This window comes from Schistocerca americana, chromosome X, assembly GCF_021461395.2.
Source record: "Schistocerca americana isolate TAMUIC-IGC-003095 chromosome X, iqSchAmer2.1, whole genome shotgun sequence".
Classification (NCBI taxonomy): Eukaryota; Metazoa; Arthropoda; class Insecta; order Orthoptera; family Acrididae; genus Schistocerca; species Schistocerca americana.
Window position 1 is genome coordinate 874,788,201 of NC_060130.1, and position 22,427 is coordinate 874,810,627.

The 22,427-nt window shown below is 39.0% G+C and overlaps 1 protein-coding gene across 1 annotated transcript in view; it reads left to right on the top strand.

The window, feature by feature from the left end:
* The window catches only part of LOC124556516 (omega-amidase NIT2), a 33,775-nt gene extending 20,316 nt beyond the window's left edge, over positions 1 to 13,459 (top strand). The window contains exons 4-6 of the mRNA XM_047130471.1: positions 7,777 to 7,945; positions 8,025 to 8,258; positions 13,108 to 13,459. Coding sequence (XP_046986427.1) covers positions 7,777 to 7,945; positions 8,025 to 8,258; positions 13,108 to 13,202 — 498 coding nt within the window. The 3' untranslated portion in view covers positions 13,203 to 13,459. The remainder of the gene's footprint in view (positions 1 to 7,776; positions 7,946 to 8,024; positions 8,259 to 13,107) is intronic.
* The last annotated feature ends 8,968 nt before the right edge of the window (positions 13,460 to 22,427 follow it).

A 22,427-nucleotide genomic window follows, 5' to 3' on the forward strand; every position in this document is an offset into this window, starting at 1 on the left:
TCTGCCATCTCGTCGTAGGGAGGAAAAGTAGTAGAGACAATGACGAGGGATGCCCCACATTTGATGCTGTGACAAAATCACGAATCGCATTTGTGAGAAGCGTTTGCTGTTCTATGAGACCTTGCAATAGTTGCTCTAAAGTATCCATGGAAACACGTGGGTCAACGATGGAAAAGAAAAAACACTACCTCGTTGCCAATTGTTATAACTTCAAGTTGAACAAATATATTTCAAGGAAGATGCAATACATGAAAGTCACAGATCAAGTAAACAGAATAAGATGTGTGTACACTTTAACAGTCAAATCATAACTGAGTCCAAGTCTAGCAGCCGCTGGCTGGCTGGCCGCTTAGGTGGCGCTGCTGCTGCATGGCTGGCAGACAGCACCGCATGTAGAGGACACGCGTAACTGTGTGGCGGCACTTTGAAAGATCGGCGAGTCACAACAGATAACATAGCCCAAGAATTATTGAGAATCCTGGGAATGCAGCCAGGACAAAACTATTCCACCTGAAGTGTGAGATACATGAGACAGGTGACATACCCTCAGACTTCAAGAAGAATGTAATAATTCTAATTCCTAATTCCAAAGATGGCAGGTTCTGAAAGGTGTGAATATTAATAAACTATCAGTTTCATAAGTCGTGGTTGCAAAATACTAACACAAATTATTTACAGAAGTATAGAGAAACTGGTAGAGGCCTACCTTGTGGAAGGTCAGTTTGGGTTCCAGAGAAATGTAGCTACATCTTGAGGCTGTGGACCCACCACATACAAAAGACTATTCTGTGAGATAGGGTTGTAGCACATCCCCAATGTTATTCAGTCTGTATATAGAGATAGCTGTAAAGGAAACCAACTACAGCTTTGTAAAGGGAATTAAAGTTCAAGTAGAAAAAATAAAAACTTTGAGGTTTGCAAATGACATTTTAATTCTGTCAGACAGAAAAGGACTTGGAAGAGCAATTGACTAGAATGGATAGTGTCTTGAAAAGTGCTTATAAAATGAACATTAACAAAAGGGTAATGCAATATATTCAAATTAAATCAGACATTTCTGAGGGGACTATATTAGCAAATGAGGCATTAAAGAGGAAGGTGTTAAAATCTATTATGAATGTTAGGAAGTCTTTTCTGGATGTTTTTATCTGCAGTGTAGCCTTGTACAGAAGTGAAATGTGAATGGTAAGTAGTTCAGAGAAGAAGAAAATAGAATCTTTTGAATTTTGGTGCGGCTGAAGAATGCTGAAGATTAGAATTGTAGATAGAGTAACTAATGAGGAGCTACAGAACCAAGTTGGGGAAAAAAGAAATTTATTACATAACTTGATTAAAAGAAGGAGTCATTTGATAGAAGACATCCTGAAGCACCAAGGAATCATCAGTCTGGTAATGGGGAAGTGTGGGGGTAAAAATGAGGGAGACCAAGGGATGAATGCAGTAAGCAGGCTCAAAGGTTGTAGATTGCAGTAGTTACTTGTAGATGGAGAGGCTTGTATAAGATAGACTAGAATGGAGAGCTGCATGAGACCAGTCTTTGGATAGAAGACCACAACAACAGCCATATGAAGAGAACAAGTTGTGTTTTCCAAGCTCGGCCTTTTCAGACCATGTGCTCATTTCCCTGGAGAAGGTTATTTTTTCCAGTTAGGTAATTAAGTCTGAACTCAGAATGTGTTCTAAGATTCTATTACAAGAAGATGGGAATAATATGGTATGGTAGTTTTGTGACTCAGTTCCTCTTCCTTTTGTGTAGGTTAGAGTGACCTGTATTCTTTTCCAGTCACTGGAAATATTTTTGTGTTCAAGAGATTGGTAGTATATATGATCAATAGTGGAGCCAATTCATTTGCAAATCCTGTATAGAACTTGACAAAGGTTCCATGAAACGTTATTAAGCTTAGGTAGCTTCTCAATTTCGGTACTGTTGATTACTATGCAATTTATTCATACAAACACAGAATTCAACATTTTGACTTCTGTTTTTGCTTTGTATTTTATCAGTTTTAGTCTTGTTCAAATGTCTAGACACAGATTTTTGTGTCACTAACGGCCTCATCCTATAAGCAAAACTTTGTACTGTTTTGAAACAGTTCCTTAATTATCATTCATTATGGTAGTCATGGAAGACTTCACTCATTGCCCTTCCAGTGGTTGAGCACATTTCTGTTAATATCTCTGGATTTATTTTTTGTATACCTATTATGTAATAAGTTACGTCTCTTAACTAGTGCCCTGGTATTTGCATATCTCCTGAATTGAAGGCCAAGACAGTGTCCCATTTCGGGTGGATCATTAAGATAGTTACAAGTACGTCACAGAGAGGTTAGAGTTCCACAGTAACTGGTGTACATAGAAAGCTGGGAGTCCATACGATTGCATGAGACTTTGCCCATGTGATGCCAGTGTACGTGGCTGGAATGAAGACATGCAACCAATATCCAAGTTTCCATTTCTACTTAAAATGGAGCTTGTAGTGGTGGTGGGTATATTTATAAAGTCATTATCAGAGTGGGGTGCATCTTAACTTCTAATGTGTCTTGATCGCTAGTTAAATAAGTTTCTGGTTCTTTGAGATGTCACATGACAAAATACAGTGTAATCTGGACCCATTTATTTTACATAATAAAATTTTATGTACATTTCAGATTAAAGGTGCACAGAAAACCTTGAAAAAATACATGAACCCTTTGTAAAGGATGGTCTCTTTTTTATTCAAGTTTTGAGTGGGACATTGCCTTCAAATACTGAAAAATAGACATCAGAACTGAAAAACTTTCTAGTTGTTCTTCAGTGAGAAAAGTGTTGGACTATCACCAACATCTAAGTATCAGGACTATCACTGTTGTGTCCAGTGAATGGTCTAGACACTGATTGACAATATACAGGGAAGTCCGTTCACTTAGCTAACTGTGGTATTGGCTAACTGAATGTGTTGAGCATTATAGAACTTAGTCAATAAAATACAAGCAAAAAAAGACAGTACTTGAGTAACAGTCTTTACTGCTCACCTGAGCGAATGCTTGAAAGTGTGCTAGGCTTCCCTTGGAGGAAGGCACACATGGCTATTATGGAGCACAGCAAAGTCATAGTAAATTATAAGTCTCAAACTGAGGCTTGCTATACATGAAGTCACTCTGACTTGCTGTTCTGTGGCCAACTGGAGTGCCACAGGTGACACGGTTGTTATATTCCTCGTGCTGGCTCTGTCCTCTGTGACTACAAATTTCTATGTAAGTTTTATTCTGTTAGCTTGCCTTAGCATGAATGAATACTTTTTTTGCACAGTTAATTATGGCCTACTATGATTATAATTCTGGTTAGCTGAAGAAAATACATAATAACTGTACAATGATGGATGCTTTCTACCATGATTACAAATATTTTGCCCGAGTGAGATGGACATTTACTTTTACAATAATTGACACTTCATATCATGATTACAGTTTATTTTGCACCTTGTCTATCTTAGCTATAGCATTTAGAAGCTGTGATTTATCTTCACACTGTGCATATCTAGTTTCAGTTCAGACATGCCTAACAGGCATACTGGAGCTTTAAAAAATTATATCTTTGTTGTGTCTCAATGTCATTCAAGCAGGATGACACTGCACTATGTCCCTATCTGGTTGCTGATTTACAATAGTCTTCCTAACACATATTTGCTTGCAGCAGTCATCACACAACGTAGTGAATATGAATTCAAAACAATCTATATTATACTTATAGTATTTACAAAGATAGCATATAATATCTATAAGTACTGTGCCAGAGCTCATGTAACTCCAGAAAGTGAACTGAGTTATCAAGAAGTTACTGATAGAACTTATTTCCTGATATGGTATTGGCAAGTTCAGCTTAAGTTCTCTGGTATCCTTCTATTCATTATTTACAGTGCAGCAGTCAATTTCCATGTGTAGGTTAGGTACAATGTCACTACTGGAGATTTTGATTTGTATTACATGGTCAAATGCACCACCATTTGAGCACTGTACCCATGAATTTACCTAGAAATTTCAACTTTCCTGTGCCTTGGATTACGGCATCGGTGGGCTTACTGTCGTAACAGATGATAGTAATGCCCTCATCCTTTAGGGCAACAAACAGACATTCATTATTAGTCAGTGGCATCCACATTCATAATTATAAAAGGAGGGCAACCACAGCTGAAATTCTGCATGTTGAATAATAAGTCTTCCGCCCAGGCTGTTAAAGTTCTGTGTTCAAAGGTCACGATCAGTTTCATATTCTTAAAATATGCATCATCAAGTGAACTGAACAGTAGAGGAATAACATATTTACTCTTTTTTTTTACCATAGTTACTGAGATATGCCCTTATTTAATAAGTTGCTTTTTGGGCCCAATCATTTTAACTTGGACCATTACTTTACAGTGAGTTCCTTATTTTTATTGATTTGATGATGAACAGTGGGACTTGGCAATAACTGTTTTTCCTGTATAATACAATGATTTAAAAGCTAATGTAATTGTATTAGTCTTAGCAGCTTTATGTGATTATGATCACTTAGTTTTTTTAAAAAAAAATTGGTTATTCTGAGGAGTAAATATGTTATTCCTCCAATGTACAGGTCACCTGATGATGTATTTTAAGAATCAAAACTGGTAGAAACCTTTCAATAAAGGACTTAAACAGCCTGTGTGGAAAAGTTTTTATTAATCATGCAGAATTTCAACTGTGGTTGTCCTGATTTTAAAGTTACATGTTGAAAACTGCCTAGCATGGTAAAATGGACTTACTTCAAATCCTTGAACTTAAAGAAAAGCGTAGTGAAAGTGCCAGCTAATATTCAGTTCAGTAAACAGTATTTTTTCTAACTGTGTAAAACACATGTTTCATATAAATATTTTGGTCTCAGTAACAAACTCTCGCAACATTATGTTATTTTGTATATACAATGAATTATGGTCATTGTACATCAAGAAGGGCTGTATAAATAGGAACTTGGATCAAGCACACCTCCTCCTCTTGATGCTGATAAACAACCAACAGATTGACTTGGTTATGCAGCATATAGACCAATATTTATGTTATGTCAGGAACCCCTTAGTGCGAGGCCATCAAAATAAAATAAAAATTAAAAAAAAAAAACTTTGTGGTAGAATTCCGTACAGTAATAGTACACCCGTATCAGATTTTTTTCTGAAACAGGTAACTTACAGAATATCAATTTTACCATAATGAACTGAAACTCCTGGACAAAGCACTCTCATGTAACACACATTTGATAGCATCACAGCTAAGTTTACTAATACCTCATACAGTTTAGACCTTAGATGGCAGGCTGCTGCCTACTGCACTGCACAGCGAGGTAACCGTAGGTGTAAACAAAGTAGTAATGTCTTATTCAGAGGACTTGAGTACTTCTGACTCTTTTGATGACATGGTGCTCAGAGAATATTATTGTTAAGAATATCTATAGGAAGTTTATGGATAATGGTGTGCTTATAATGCAAGCTGATAAATCTAAGTTAGCTGTTGTTATATTGGAGACTAGTATGCATATTAAGTTCATCTACATCTACATCTACATCTACATACATACTCCGCAATCCACCATACGGTGCGTGGTGGAGGGTACCTCGTACCACAACTAGCACCTTCTCTCCCTGTTCCACTCCCAAATAGAATGAGGGAAAAATGACTGCCTATATGCCTCTGTACGAGCCCTAATCTCTCTTATCTTATCTTTGTGGTCTTTCCGCGAAATGTAAGTTGGCGGCAGTAAAATTGTACTGCAGTCAGCCTCAAATGCTGGTTCTCTAAATTTCCTCAGTAGTGATTCACGAAAAGAATGCCTCCTTTCCTCCAGACACTTTCACCTGAGTTCCTGAAGCATTTTCGTAACACTTGCATGATGATCAAACCTACCAGTAACAAATCTAGCAGCCCGCCTCTGAATTGCTTCTATGTCCTCCCTCAATCCGACCTGATGGGGATCCCAAACACTCGAGCAGTACTCAAGAATAGGTCGTATTAGTGTTTTATAAGCAGTCTCCTTTACAGATGAACCACATCTTCCCAAAATTCTACGAATGAACCGAAGACGACTATCCGCCTTCCCCACAACTGCCATTACATGCTTGTCCCACTTCGTATCGCTCTGAAATGTTACGCCCAAATATTTAATCGACGTGACTGTGTCAAGCGCTACACTACTAATGGAGTATTCAAACGTTACGGGATTCTTTTTCCTATTCGTCTGCATTAATTTACATTTATCTATATTTAGAGTTAGCTGCCATTCTTTACACCAATCACAAATCCTGTCCTAGTCATCTTGTATCCTCCTACAGTCACTCAATGACGACACCTTCCCGTACACCACAGCATCATCAGTAAACAGCCGCACATTGCTATCCACCCTATCCAAAAGATCATTTATGTAGATAGAAAACAACAGCGGACCTACCACACTTCCCTAGGGGCACTCCAGATGATACCCTCACCTCTGATGAACACTCACCATCGAGGACAATGGGACAATGAGTAGGTAGTAACATTTTATTTTGCTTATTTGATATGAATTGGTAACACTTATCTATGTTTTGAATAAAAAAGGAAATGAGAATTCTTTATCTCATCAGTTTCTAGATGAGAACAATATACATAAAAGGATGTTTGACTTAACAGCCAAATATGCAGCAAATATTAGGAAAATTCTCATGACCACAAAAGTATTTCCTAATGTATATACCAAGAGAACACTGGTACCAATGAAGCTGTCAGCTCCTAGGCTTCGAGGAGCAGTAAAAATACATAAGGACTGTAGGCTGGCTGCAGAGGCATGTGCTGATTGATTGTGCATGCTCACTATATAGGGTTACAACACCTCCCATTTATTCTTTGCCTTTACTGCCAGCAATATATTGTTGCTGCTCCTACTGACCAATTTTTTATTTTTTTTGTTTGTTCAAAATCTCAAGATGCATTATGTGCAATTTTGTTGGTCAGGCATACCATAACTTTTTTTGTAGTTGTGGCTGTTTTATGCATCATTAGGAACAACATTTTCAAGCCTGTTACTTGACATGCCATTACATTAACATCCTATCCCTTACCTCCTTTTAGTAGCCAAGTATTCTACATATACACATGGCTCAATAGCTAGATATCCTACACACATGCAAGACTCAACTTAAAGTACTCAAAGAGTAGTGTATTTGAGTTATTGTTAACCTTTCCCTCAAAAGAGTTTATGTCACTTTTTTATTGTCAGTACAGGATACTTTTCAGACTGAAGGATTACCTTCTTTGTATTCCTTTCATGCATTAAAATAGGTACAGAACTAGTCTGTAAGTAACAGTTTGTACCACAGATCATCACTGCCATTGTTTCCACTGAGCATTCTGCATTTGTGTATTGTCTGGTGCATATTAGACTTCATGATTTTAAGATTTTTATGGTTGTGTAATTTTTAATGTTGAGTTGATATATGGATTTGAGCTGATCTCTGAAAATGTTTTTATCATTTATAGTGGTGGGACAATGAGTAAGTAGTACCATTTTGTTTTGCTTATTTGATATGAATTAGTAACACTTATCTATGTTTTGAATAAAAAAGGAAATGAGAATTCATCTTATTCATTTTTTGCTGTGTAAAAGTTCTCTCTTCAACTGTATGGTTGGGCACGTTGATTGTTGAATGCACCTGTCATGTAAAATTAATTGTAATAATAATCACAATCAATGTGTACTGCTGAATTACTCCTTCTACTCAATGTTTAATGAATATTTTTGTTTTCTGTTTCTAAGGTCCACCTCTTTGATATTGATATACCTGGTGGAATAACATTCAAGGAATCTGAGACACTATCACCAGGAAACCAGCTAACTGTATTTGAAACAGAGATGTGTAAAATAGGTGTTGGAATATGCTATGACATTAGATTTGAAGAAATGGCTCGCATCTATAGAAACATGGGTATGTTTTGTTATGCAGTTTTGGTAGTATACTTATATTCATCAAGTTACATTTGTAAAAAAGTATTCCTATATTTTAGGTTGTCAGCTATTGGTGTATCCAGGAGCATTTAACATGACAACGGGACCTTTACATTGGCAGCTGCTACAGAGAGCTAGAGCTGTGGACAACCAGGTGTATGTTGCTGGTGTTGCACCATTGACTGAGAAAGGTTCAGATTATACTTCATGGGGCCATTCTACTCTTGTTGATCCCTGGGGCAAAGTAGTAGTTGAAGGAGAATTTTCAGAAGAAATTCTGTATGGTGATATTGGTACGTTTTACAAGAAAAATGTGATGTCTTATGTAGTCAAGTATCTTCTAAATGTTCTGTCTACATTAAGTTACTTCACAATTTTTGAAACTCAGTCTTAAATAAGTTGACAACATTTTCCTGTGGTTTACCCTAAATGTTTATCTGTAGATAATTGGTAAGACATACACTTACAAAGTCATATTCAACAAAGATACACTGACCATAAGATATAGACGTCCATGAATATCATTGATACAATTCACACTAATCCTAAATCCTTTTCTCTGAAATTTTGTTATTTCAGTCACTGATGTTTCATTCTATGAAGCAAGAGAAAACTAAAATTAACTATAACTGTAAAGTAGAATTTCAGCAAGGAGGCTAAAGTAACCAGATGAAGACTGCTTTGATTGCCTCATTAAATTCTTACCTTAACTTCTTAAAATGTACAATTGCAAACTAAGGTTTATGAGATGAAATTTAAATTTTTCAGTGACTTTACAGAGAATACACTTAGGAGCAACTGAATTAAAGACTGTTAATTAGTGGCATATACCAAGCCATTTCATTTGGAATGCAATGGCAAGGCATCTTGGTACAGACTCCAGGAGACATCTAAGTTTTGGGGCATTATCCTGATTCATAACTGCTCAGCCACCATCCACAACTCACAGAGATTCATTGGAGATTCTTGCTCAATGGCATGCTATTTGCATTCAATAAGATAATAGTCAGATAACCTGGGGATCACCAAAGCGCCCTTCTGACTGTGGAGTGTTCTTCAGACCATTCTGATCCAGCTTGATGGTGATGAACACAGTGTTGACTTGCTGAAGCTACAGATCACCTGTAAGATGATGTGAGGATTCACGTGATCAAAAAGTACATTCTTGTGTTGATAACTGATGAGAGATGATGGCACAGATATCAGGGGCTCCAATCATCCCATGTAAACATCCTCCACATGGGAATACCTCCACCACCTGCCCTGCAGTAAACAGCATGTGTCACCCTATATAGTTTTTGATGAACTCCTATTCCTCTCAGCTCTCAGTGTGTACTCACATGTACCACAACTTGTGACTACAGACAACCTTTTTCCATGCTTTAAGTATCAAGCGGTTATACTTCGGAGTCACTGTTAATCTCTGTCTCCTATAACATGCAGTAAGTGGAGCTATACCTATGTGATGGTGATTTCTGTGCCCTGGAGCAAAGTGCTGGTTCTGGATGGCATTGCTGTTCATCTGTTGCTATTCAACACTGAATTTGTGAATGATCTCCTGTACAGTGGCTTAGGTATCTGCTGTTACAAACTGCAATAGTTGGAAACGTATTGTTGTAGCCCGTGGCATTTGCCTCTGGCTGTGTCAATTTAGCACAAATCAATGTACCCGGGGTATGCCATTGACATTGTAACAAGCAAAAAATCCAGAGCCTTCATGTCATCAGAGATCAGATATCCCATACAACATGACTACATGATCTAACTGTATTTGAATGCCTTGCTGCATAATTGTGACACGTGAGTCATATGACGTCTTTAACTATTCCCTTCACTGTGGTGATGGGATTGCTCTTTCTGAAACACAGAACATTTCTCCACTTCAGTTGCTCACAGGTGAATATAGTGGCTTGTGAACTTTATCACACCACATGAGTTTGTAAGTGTACTATCCTGTGATCACTGAATTGCTCTCAGTGTCCCATCAGCAGAAGTTCACCAAATTGCTGTAAAATAGTTTTATGATGATTTCTCAATATAATTACCATAACTGCTTTCCACATTTATTAACATTCATAGCAACATGGTGACCAGTGTCAGTCAACTCTCACCTCCAAATCAGACTGACCATGGTTAAGTGTATACAGGGCAATTTCACATATGTACTCTGACAGGTAGACATCACAAAGTTGGTGTCAAATCACACAGTCACTGGACTCAGTAGTAATGGCTTAACTAAATAATGAAGAGTGTTATCTGGTTTAGAAAAATTACAGCAACACAGATATAAAGTACAGTCGTGGAATTTAACAAGTACAGTGGCTCAATTCACAAAAGTAAAGTTGAGTGTGACTGATCTCTAATTACAGGTAGTTAGTTTCTAATTAAATTAGTTTTTGGAAAACTGAAAGAGGTTGCCAGAAAGAATGAATTGAGGGCTTTCTAATGAGTGATGTCAATTCTTTCAGAACTTCTCCTTAGCTCTTATTACTTTGACCATTACACAATGTAGTAATAATTTCAACTGTCAGTTTCTTTATTAACATGCTTTCCAGCAAAATTAACTATATCATTCTAATCAGTACCACCTGAAAAATAAATTAATGAGAAATATTGTATGTACAGTGTTCTGTGTACAAACACAGTCAGATGAAAGTGAAAAAAATACACTCCTGGAAATGGAAAAAAGAACACATTGACACCGGTGTGTCAGACCCACCATACTTGCTCCGGACACTGCGAGAGGGCTGTACAAGCAATGATCACACGCACGGCACAGCGGACACACCAGGAACCGCGGTGTTGGCCGTCGAATGGCGCTAGCTGCGCAGCATTTGTGCACCGCCGCCGTCAGTGTCAGCCAGTTTGCCGTGGCATACGGAGCTCCATCGCAGTCTTTAATGCTGGTAGCATGCCGCGACAGCGTGGACGTGAACCGTATGTGCAGTTGACGGACTTTGAGCGAGGGTGTATAGTGGGCATGCGGGAGGCCGGGTGGACGTACCGCCGAATTGCTCAACACGTGGGGCATGAGGTCTCCACAGTACATCGATGTTGTCGCCAGCCAGTGGTCGGCGGAAGGTGCACGTGCCCGTCGACCTGGGACCGGACCGCAGCGACGCACGGATGCACGCCAAGACCGTAGGATCCTACGCAGTGCCGTAGGGGACCACACCGCCACTTCCCAGCAAATTAGGGACACTGTTGCTCCTGGGGTATCGGCGAGGACCATTCGCAACCGTCTCCATGAAACTTGGCTACGGTCCCGCACACCGTTAGGCCGTCTTCCACTCACGCCCCAACATCGTGCAGCCCACGTCCAGTGGTGTCGCGACAGGCGTGAATGGAGGGACGAATGGAGACGTGTCGTCTTCAGCGATGAGAGTCGCTTCTGCCTTGGTGCCAATGATGGTCGTATGCGTGTTTGGCGCCGTGCAGGTGAGCGCCACAATCAGGACTGCATACGACCGAGGCACACAGGGCCAACACCCGGCATCATGGTGTGGGGAGCCATCTCCTACACTGGCCGTACACCACTGGTGATCGTCGAGGGGACACTGAATAGTGCACGGTACATCCAAACCGTCATCGAACCCATCGTTCTACCATTCCTAGACCGGCAAGGGAACTTGCTGTTCCAACAGGACAATGCACGTCCGCATGTATCCCGTGCCACCCAACGTGCTCTAGAAGGTGTAAGTCAACTACCCTGGCCAGCAAGATCTCCGGATCTGTCCCCTATTGAGCACGTTTGGGACTGGATGAAGCGTAGTCTCATGCGGTCTGCACGTCCAGCACGAACGCTGGTCCAACTGAGGCGCCAGGTGGAAATGGCATGGCAAGCCGTTCCACAGGACTGCATCCAGCATCTCTACGATCGTCTCCATGGGAGAATAGCAGCCTGCATTGCTGCGAAAGGTGGATATACACTGTACTAGTGCCGACATTGTGCATGCTCTGTTGCCTGTGTCTATGTGCCTGTGGTTCTGTCAGTGTGATCATGTGATGTATCTGACCCCAGGAATGTGTCAATAAAGTTTCCCCTTCCTGGGACAATGAATTCACGGTGTTCTTATTTCAATTTCCAGGAGTGTAGTTATTTAAGAAGAGTAGAATAATAGCAAGTGAATTAACATCACTTTCCAGTTCTGTTGGGAACATAAAACAGGTATTGCATTAATGCATGCACCAAACATGATTTTCTTTCTCTGTTGCGTGTGCCTGTCTCACCACCTCTGCTATTTCATGAATGGTCTCCTTTACTCCTAGAGTATTTACATAATTTGAATTATAACATAAATACTAATTTTAAGAATCCCTGTGAAGATACTCATCAAGTACAATACAATAGCTAAACTTAACTTTATCAAATATAGTAGTATTACAATAATAATATTAAGTATGTTATAACCCTTTTAAATTAGAATACATCACGTTCATGTGAAAATATTCTTGAGCAGAGTAGTAGTAGCAGCCTAAGGCAGAGTTCTTTAATTCACTCTTGAACTCTACCATCCGACAAGACATTTAATATTCTCTAACACTGCGTTGAATACATATGCACACATATAAAAGATTCCTTTATCTATAATTATTTAACTTGCATTTGAAAAATAAGTGTGTGACTAGTTTCCATTGAAAAGCAAGCACTTTCTCAGTTATTGTTCCATAAAATTCACCTGTCATGTTATCAGATGATGAACGTAAGTAACCTTTACTCCACAACCAGAAAATGCTACTTTTCCAATACACAAAATGAACAGTGACTAACAAAACAAAAATGTGATCTAAATTGAACTTAATGTAACAGCTGTATGTTGTTATTCCTGAACCTTCATTTTTCTGGTTTACCCTAAAATTTTTTCCAGTTTTTGCGTGTGGTTCTTGTTACTTTTCACCATCCATCATATCGCTTGCACTCATTCAACCATTAGAATTCATTGTTTTTATCCTCCTTTCTCCTCTGCTTTCTCCATAGATTTGTATACACTGCTAATTTAACAACTCGTGAATGAATATACCGCACATGAAAGAAACATCCTTATTGTTTTTCCAGTTTGACTGCAATAGTCTCTAATTTATTTATTGTTGTTGCTTTTGAACTGATTATGTTCATTATTTTAAACACAAAATTCTTTTCAGATTTATCCACTGTGAAAGAAGTAAGGCAACAGATACCAGTTTCTATGCAGAGACGAACTGATTTGTATGACACTGTTAAAAAAGGTGAAATCTGACTGATTTTTGCCGTGTAAAATTATTTGTTTGGTGCCATGCTTTTGTGTAGTTACAAATAATTTGTAATGAAATGGAAAATCTGTACTGTGTATTCAGAATCTCTGCTGTTCAACTGGCGTACTACACCTGTAACTGCCATTGATCTACTGATATGAAAACAATCTAAAATAATATTTTTGATATGATGTATCTAAGGGATGGTGTCATTGTGAATGAATTTTGATTTGAAAATAAATGTTTCTGTTGGGATGCCTTATCAGGAACAAAAAATTTGTGTTTTCTAGACTTTGATGATGTCACCAATTACATTCCCTCCTAAAAGTCATCAGCTGTAATTCCTCTGGTGTTTCTGAAGAGATTTTCAGTTTTTTGTTTGTGTCAACTCAAAACAAACTGGTTTTGGTGATTTTATGAAAATCCCAGTTTCCACCAGAAAATTAATTTTGGTTATTGTTAGAAAGAAAATGTCATCTAAATTGTAAAATTATGCATGAAGCTTCTTGAAGAAATTATCTATGGATCTTAAAGATCATGATTAAATTCTTAACTGTGGATTTATCTATCAACAAAGTCACAATTTTCACATAGTCTGCTATCATTCATTTATTTGATTGTTATTGAGTTAGATCTCAGTGTGAATGGTGTAAGGTCATAGACTATGCTATTACATGTTATTAACTTAATTAAAAAAGTACAGTAAAGCATGGAGCTTTGATATTCTAGAGTGAAAATGATAGTCTTTGACTCTTACCAGACAGAATTTATAAATAGAAAATTTCCAAAGAAGAGCAACACGTTTCATTAAAAAGGAGGGGCAGGTCACTCAGACCCCACCCACATCCTCACTTCAGGTGTGTGCCTCACCCTGGATCTGTGTGACTTACCAATTCAGCCTTCTCTCCTCCCCAAGGAAGGAATAAATAGTTCTGAAAGCTTTGATACCATCATATATTTTTTACTTTTGTATGTAAATATTTCACTCCTTAAGGTAAGTACTAGTCAGAAATTCTGTCTCATTATTTAATGGATTTAGTTCTTTCTTAAATAGTGTAGGATTCCATATTTATGCTGTTGTACTGCTGACTACTAAAAGGTAGAGGGACTTTGCAAATATCGAGATGTAAATAAAATTTGTGTTGTTTGGATACAGTGGAAGAACATGTACTAAAGTATTTGTTGTTCAGTAATTTACTCCCTGCACATCATGGTCAAGTGCATTTTTACAATGTAACAATACTTTTTCCATCATTGAAACATCATGAACAAGTAATCAGCAAAAACACGGACTGAATTCGGGACAAATGCCAACTGTTGCAACAAAATATTTCCCAACTAACATTTTATAGAGAAATAGGTTCAGTGCCACCAGTGTTCTGTTGCTGCGTCTGTGGATAGTCTATGGGTGTACTAGTGCGACCAGTAACATCAGTGCTGACACAGAAACAGAGCTAATGGAAACAGTTTTGCTGTAAAGGGCAAATACATCACCACCAGTTGCTTCACAGGAGGTGTGTCCTCTGGGCAGAGCCACCCACCATTGTATGCACATAAATAAGCTTGCGCCACCTTAGCTGGCCTCGCTTGGGTCTCACTAGCGTTTAAGATGTAGTATTGTCGTGGCTTGTTATTCTATGACAGCTTCTGTGCACCATTTGTTTATGATTTAGATGTTCATTCATATTTTTCTCTGTGCACTACTTATGATGACCAGATACCTTAATGGGTTCTCTTTTGATAACACTTATTCAGTGATTTTATCAGTGTACTTCCAGCACTGTACTACAGACAGTTTTCTCTATGTATGAGTATTCAGTGTAGCTGCCAATCATATGTTACTGATTAACTGTTACTACAGTTACATCAGATGTGTTAAGGGCTTTCAATATTCACCTGTGATCAACAAGGACAGTAACGTCATGGGTTTTCATGTGCAGAACAGTGTAAAGCTCATGTAGTCCCCCCTGGATAAAAAAAGTGCCAAACAATACATCAGGCATTTCTCACATTCTTAGAACATCAACAGCAAGTGGCATGTCAAGGAAAACACTATAAACTGTAACAACAGCACATGTCACAACAGTGACAATCCCAACAGCAGCAGGTAGACCTATTTGTCAAGCTACAGCAAACTTAGACATTTACTTCACTATCTCACGTGCCACTTCTAGTGTTTGCATGTCTTGACCACTCTTAAAGAAGGTTGGGATTCATAGTTGCACCATCTGTGGCAACATTTTGCCACCTTCAAGGTAACGCATGATGAAGTTCAAAAATCGTTTTCTTCATATAAGCCAAACCGAGAGATCTTTAGTCTTCTTTACAAACAAGCACCCTTAGCTGATACTGTAGATTTGTCTTTAAATGAAATATGTAACAAGTTAAGCACATACTTATGTAGTTAAGCAATGTTGTCGTCTCTTGAATGAAATTCCACTAGCTTTCACAGCAACCAGCGCAGACTTTACCATTATTGATTGCAGTTCAGCATTATCAAGAATCTGATACGAATACATTAATCCAAGTTGTAGTACTATGCCTAGCTCTAGGAAAGGAAATACAGCAAGAGGCACTGAAATCTATAGACTCTTCCCTAAATTACATATTCAGAAGCTCTCAACAATTTTAAGTCATTTGAAATAGTAATTGACAGATAATGTACAGTTTAGAAACTGCAAAAAATCAGAAATCTGCTTTCTAGTTCATCAGAATATGTAAAACCAGGAATAACATAGTGTTCCTTTTACTAGTCAGGACAGTAAATGGATAGTATGTTTAGCACAAGGTGACAGCAGCCAAACACTGAGAAGCAGCCAGACTCTCATGAGCAGGAAAAATTCGACTCAACATTGTGTCCACTATGGCACAAATAAGATGCAGTTTTGCTATGGCACAAATAAGATGCAGTTTTGCTACAAAATCCACCATGCTCTGACTATATTAAGTCATAGTACTACCTCTTGTCCATTCTGCAAAGTGATGCACCGTTACTGCAAGATGAAAGGTCATATAGCCACTGTATGACAGTCACAAAGGAAAACAAGCTCAGAAATACAGGTCTATAGGCATGAACATCAACATTATTACTACTGTTTTCCAGATTCTCAGTCATTGACAAAACTATACTTGTTAATTTTCATTTTCAACCAGGAAGTCAGATTTCAAATGGACATAAGAGCGTTGACAAATTTAGCAGGAGTGGACATACATATTTATTTGATCATAAATGGCCAGAAACATCAGCCTTTCTTCAATCACCTAGACTTTTGTTTGTATGATCTGATGGTAATTTTTGGTTATGGTCCACAATACCATGTACACAATAATAAAGAAATCTCTCTGTAACATGAATGTCAGAATGATGGACATCAAAAGTATTCACAGTTGCCCAACTAAGAACATACCAGCATTTAGAATATAAGAACAACTTTGTGGCTGGAGTGAAGAGTTGCTAGCAATTAGAACATGGCATTTAATTCTCAACAGAGAGAAAATCTTCAGGCATATTCTGTGAGTGTACTTTCTTGGAAGAGTCAACCAATATATTGCCTCCTCCTATGTATATCTCACAAGAAGATCACAGAGGTAAAATTAGACAGATTAAAGCTCACTCACAGGCTTACCAACAATTGTCCCTGTGCACCATTTGTGACTGGAACAATGAAGGAGAAATTATAGGGGTACACAAAGTATCATCCACAACCCACCATTAAGTAGTTTTTATATTTAATGCTTTGCTTTTCTAGAATTTTAGACATAAACTGAAACAAACATTTTTGGAGTGTGAATATCTCCTCCTCAGAATATGAAATCCAGCTACTCCTTGAGTGACAGATACTGAGAGTATTTGACACAACTGATGTTCTGAACAGAGCATCCCACGAACAGAACTACTTGTCGATCAGTGCTAATAATTCTTATTTGCTACAATCATTTGGGGTAATGGCTGACATGTCGTCTCAGGAGTCATAAAACTGAAGTGTCAAATGAAATACAGTTTTTATTGGTCTACATTTGAATTGTTGCATGTATTAAACCCATTACCTTGTATTCAAAAATTGTTTTCATTGTGCTCACTAAAGTTTCGAAATTACAAGACCAAAATTATTTCATCATCTTATATGATGTACAGTTAATTAGGCTTTAGAAATTTACAGTATTAAAGACAAACAAGGAACACTATATACAATAACTAATTATGAATAAGTCTACTCTACTAAAAAAAGAAAAAGTTATCTTCACCCACTGTTTCCCACCACCTGTTTGCCAATTGTGAGAATGTCTTGGAAACTTTCAGATCTACTCATACACGTATAGTGTTTTTTGCAGTAGGAACTAGACCTACTGCTACTGGCATACTTCACCAAATCTGTGAAATTCATGCATGGTTCCAGTAGTAAAGTCTGTGATAGGTTAATATCACACAGTAAATACTGCTTGCATTTTAGAAATAAATAAAGCTATCAAAATACTTTAAAGATACTAAATTCGAATCCATTGCTTAGTTCTGAGGTAAATGTTCAGGGGTCATCCACTGCACTTGCCTGCGGCTGTTGGCATTTCAGTAGATGATGACAATGGCCATGACATTGTGTTTGATGCAAGCAAAGCAGGCACTCCAGCACAATGTGTTGTATCCCCTAGCATTTCTGCAAGTGCCATTCTTTTAATTACATCATAATTCACTCTTTCAGTTTGTCTGACACTGAAATTGGGAATGTGATGCCTTCAAAATCTGTCTTACAGGTTGGTGTGACATCCAAAGAAGTACTTTCTTTGCAGTTGATTAGAAATGGCATCTACTGTGTTATTTACAACTTCTCGTAATTCTGGATATTTGACTGTAATATTTTAATCGATACTTTCATTCCATCTCTTGTTTGTATCTGTTTTACAGGGGACAGTAGAATACTACATAATCTGCGAATCCATCAATTCTACATTCACATACTCTTTCGTGATTCTGAAGAGGTTCTCAGGATAAGGATCATACACAGTCAGCAGGTGAACCGTGCCTTGATATTAAAGTTGTCTGAGTAACACAGTCTACAACACAATTTATTTATTTTTGATGATGGGTTTCAGGAAGTATAGGTTCTTTTTTATTTTTTTGTTACATATCTAGTTCTGTAGGTCCAAACTGAGGAGCATATCTCCATGGTCATAGTACAAGTCAGTACAAGAAATTGACATAGATAAAATAAAATGTAGATGAATCCTTTTGCAGATGACAAACTGTGTGTATACAGTGTTATTACGAATGATTGAAGCGATTTCACAGCTCTACAATAACTTTATTATTTGAGATATTTTCACAATGCTTTGCACACACATACAAAAACTCAAAAAGTTTTTTTAGGCATTCACAAATGTTCGATATGTGCCCCTTTAGTGATTCAGCAGACATCAAGCCGATAATCAAGTTCCTCCCACACTCGGCGCAGCATGTCCCCATCGATGAGTTCGAAAGCATCGTTGATGCAAGCTCGCAGTGCTGGCATGTTTCTTGGTAGAGGAGGTTTAAACACTGAATCTTTCACATAACCCCACAGAAAGAAATCGCATGGGGTTAAGTCGGAAGAGCGTGGAGGCCATGACATGAATTGCTGATCATGATCCCCACCACGTCCGATCCATCGGTTTTCCAATCTCCTGTTTAAGAAATGCCGAACATCATGATTGAAGTGTGGTGGAGCACCATCCTGTTGAAAGATGAAGTTGGCGCTGTCGGTCTCCAGTTGTGGCATGAGCCAATTTTCCAGCATGTCCAGATAGAAAGAAAAAGAGCCGTAAACTTTAAACTGTGAGATTGCACAAAACACGTTAACTTTTGGTGAATTGCGAATTTGCTGCACGAATGCGTGAGGATTCGCACATTGTGTCTGTTCACTTCACCATTCAGAAAAAATGTTGCTTCATCACTGAAAACAAGTTTCGCACTGAACGCATCCTCTTCCATGAGCTGTTGCAACCGCGCCGAAAATTCAAAGCGTTTGACATTGTCATCGGGTGTCAGTGCTTGTAGCAATTGTAAACGGTAAGGCTTCTGCTTTAGCCGTTTCTGTAAGATTTTCCAAACCGTCGGCTGTGGTACGTTTAGCTCCCTGCTTGCTTTATTCATCGACTTCCGCGGGCTACGCATGAAACTTGCCCGCACGCGTTCAACCGTTTCTTCGCTCACTGCAGGCCGACCCGTTGATTTCCCCTTACAGAAACATCCAGAAGCTTTAAACTGCACACACCATCGCCGAATGGAGTTAGCAGTTGGCGGATCTTTGTTCAACTTCGTCCTGAAGTGTCGTTGCACTGACTGACTGATGTGAGTGCATTTCAAGCACGACATACGCTTTCTCGGCTCCTGTCGCCATTTTGTCTCACTGCACTCTCGAGCGCTCTGGTGGCAGAAACCTGAAGTGCGGCTTCAGCCGAACAAAACTTTATGAGTTTTTCTACGTATCTGTAGTGTGTCGTGACCATATGTCAATGAATGGAGCTACAGTGAATTTATGAAATCGCTTCAATCATTTGTAATAGCCCTGCATATTACCATAATTCACAATTAACACAGTAATTAGCTTTTTCTTAATGAGAACTCCCCATGAGAATGGAAGGACTGATCCATGAGCAAATTCTTCTGTTTGGACTTGAATGTATGAGGAATACTGCTAAGATTTTCTGAACCATGGTAGCTTTCTAAAAATGGATACAGCAGAATACTGCATGCCTTTCTGCACAAGAGTCAAGGAGGTGCACTCCAAATGCAGATTGGATTGCTGCCTCATATTAATTGAGTGAAAGCAGTTAATTCTTGGAAATAAGCTCATATTGTTAACTACTAATGACGTTAAGGGAAATAGATATGGGATGCAAATGTCAGAATTCTCTAGACTCATGAACAGGGGTCAACACCCGAGCTTTGCAATCTTACACCACATATTGCTCCAACTGCCCATTTCTGAATCAAAAATACTCTTTTTAAATGGGAAGAATTACTGTATGTCACAGGCAAATGAAAATAAGCATCTTCGTATCCAGAAAGCTGTGTAGCAGCTGTTGCATGTTGTCAGCTCACTTGATGGTAAACAACAGTTGTTGCAACAGCTTTTTAGATTCAATGATGGACTATAGTGGCTAAAACCTGTTATCAAAAATAAATAAACTGTGATCTGGAATGATACAGTGAAAATTTTATAAGCCCAATAAAGAGATCTTAAACTTTCAAAGTACATTACAATGGGCTTCTCTACAAGTCCATAAACAGTGAGATAAGTCGAAAGGGCAACTCAATCATTTAGGGTAGCCACCTAGGTACAAAGGAAATAAGAAGCAAATAACATGCTCTTAATTTTTTTTTTTTTGGGTGGGGGGGGGGGGGGGGGGGGAGGTCTCCCTTAGTGTTTGACAGGCAAAGTTCAGTACAGAGACTTATTATTAATCTTGTGCAAAAGCATCCCACTTATTTCTCCTCCCCATAGACCTTACTACACAAATTTTGATGCAGGGCTGTACCTTTGCCTCCCTGCTTCAGTAATTATAAGTTACTTTTGGCTGAAGTAATTATATTGTCTTGTCATCCAACAAAGTAAACCTTCTCATTACATGTTCCTGTCCTTGCCGCTATTACTTAGTCTGGTCAACCAGTTTGCTGTTTGGGTTCATCTATCAGATAGTGCACTATCCAAAAGAGAATCACCACAGTGAGTCATTACATTTATATTATTCATTTATTTGCCATCATATGTAAGGTTTGCCATCAAGTGGCAATGAAAAACCATGCTAACTACTAAAGAAAAATTAGAGGTCCACTATAATTCCAGATCACAGTTTGTGTTGTTACATAAACTGCAGCATAATATTTCACTGATCTGCTTCCAGATTTTGTGGTCTTCTGCCTGAAGACTGCTTTGAAGGAGCTCACCACACTCGTCCTATCCTGTGCAAGTCTTTTTGCCTCTGAATAACTACTGCAACCTACATCCATTTGTACATGCTTACTGTATTCATCTGCTCGTCTCCCTCTACAATTTTTACCCTTCCCCCACCCTCCCACTTCCCTCTGTTACTGAACTGATGATTTCTTGATGCCTCAGGATGAGTCCTACTGAATAATCCCATTGTTGTGATCAGGTGACACTGCTTTCATCTGACCAAAACTGTGGGTTCTTTGATTGCTCTGGGAGAAGGCTTATCACACTAGAACACATGAAATATTCGTCCAAATTAATGAATAAAAGATTTATGTAACTTTGACACACTTTGTTGCCACAGGAGTACTGGATAATTAAAAATTGTCATGGACTAGCAAATATCACTTGATGCACTAATTAACAAACTGTTCTCTTGCGGTACAGTTTTCAACATTAACAACACTACAAGTTCAACTAAAACTTTAACTGTCACTGTCCTACGTGATGATGTTGGCTGCTGTGGCTGAGGTCTCGAATTGGACGAGCTCTTGCATGCTTAATACTGTACAGTCCTCAGTGTTTGGATGCTGCTGTTGCTGAGAGGAAGTGGTGGTCTCCTAGAGTGCCTCCCATATGTCATTGTGGATTGCAGTGAGTTTTTGTTAATGTCTGTGGTATCGATTTGCATTGCTGACTTTGATGTGGCACTGCAGTCTCTGGACGATAGCACGTTCCTCCCTCCCCCCACCCCCATCCCCCTCCCCCTCCCAAACCTCTGCTCTGTCATTGTGTAGGGTGGATGCACGTGATGACAGTGATGGGAGGACTGAATGTGGATACAGATGAGGAGGCAGGGAGGGTAACTGTGGCTGATGGTGCCTCACTGCCTGGATCCAGGTATCCACCGTGAGGGCATCCAGGAACACCAACCGAAAAACCAGATGCAGGGTGACTGCATCCAGAAATGTAGACACTATGAGTGGCTGGACAGAAAGGGGATCTACTGGGGTGCCCTTCTGGTGCCAGCTCGTCCACAGATTCAGTTTGGGCAGTTGGGTGGGTGCCGGCACTGGTGATATCAGTGGCCGCAGCAATGGAGTGTGCACGTCCATGGGCACCGCAATGAATGGTATAAGCTGCAGCCAGCACAGAGATGGCTGCAACTGCAGATGAGGACCCCAGTGAGATGCTGGGTCTGTGGACAAATATTCTATAGCAGAACCTCTGACATACTCATATGCATGGTGCAGTTGGTGCCACAGTAGCCCAGCAGAAGCAGGGAAGACATAAGACATGTGTGTGATAGCTTTGGTATTCACT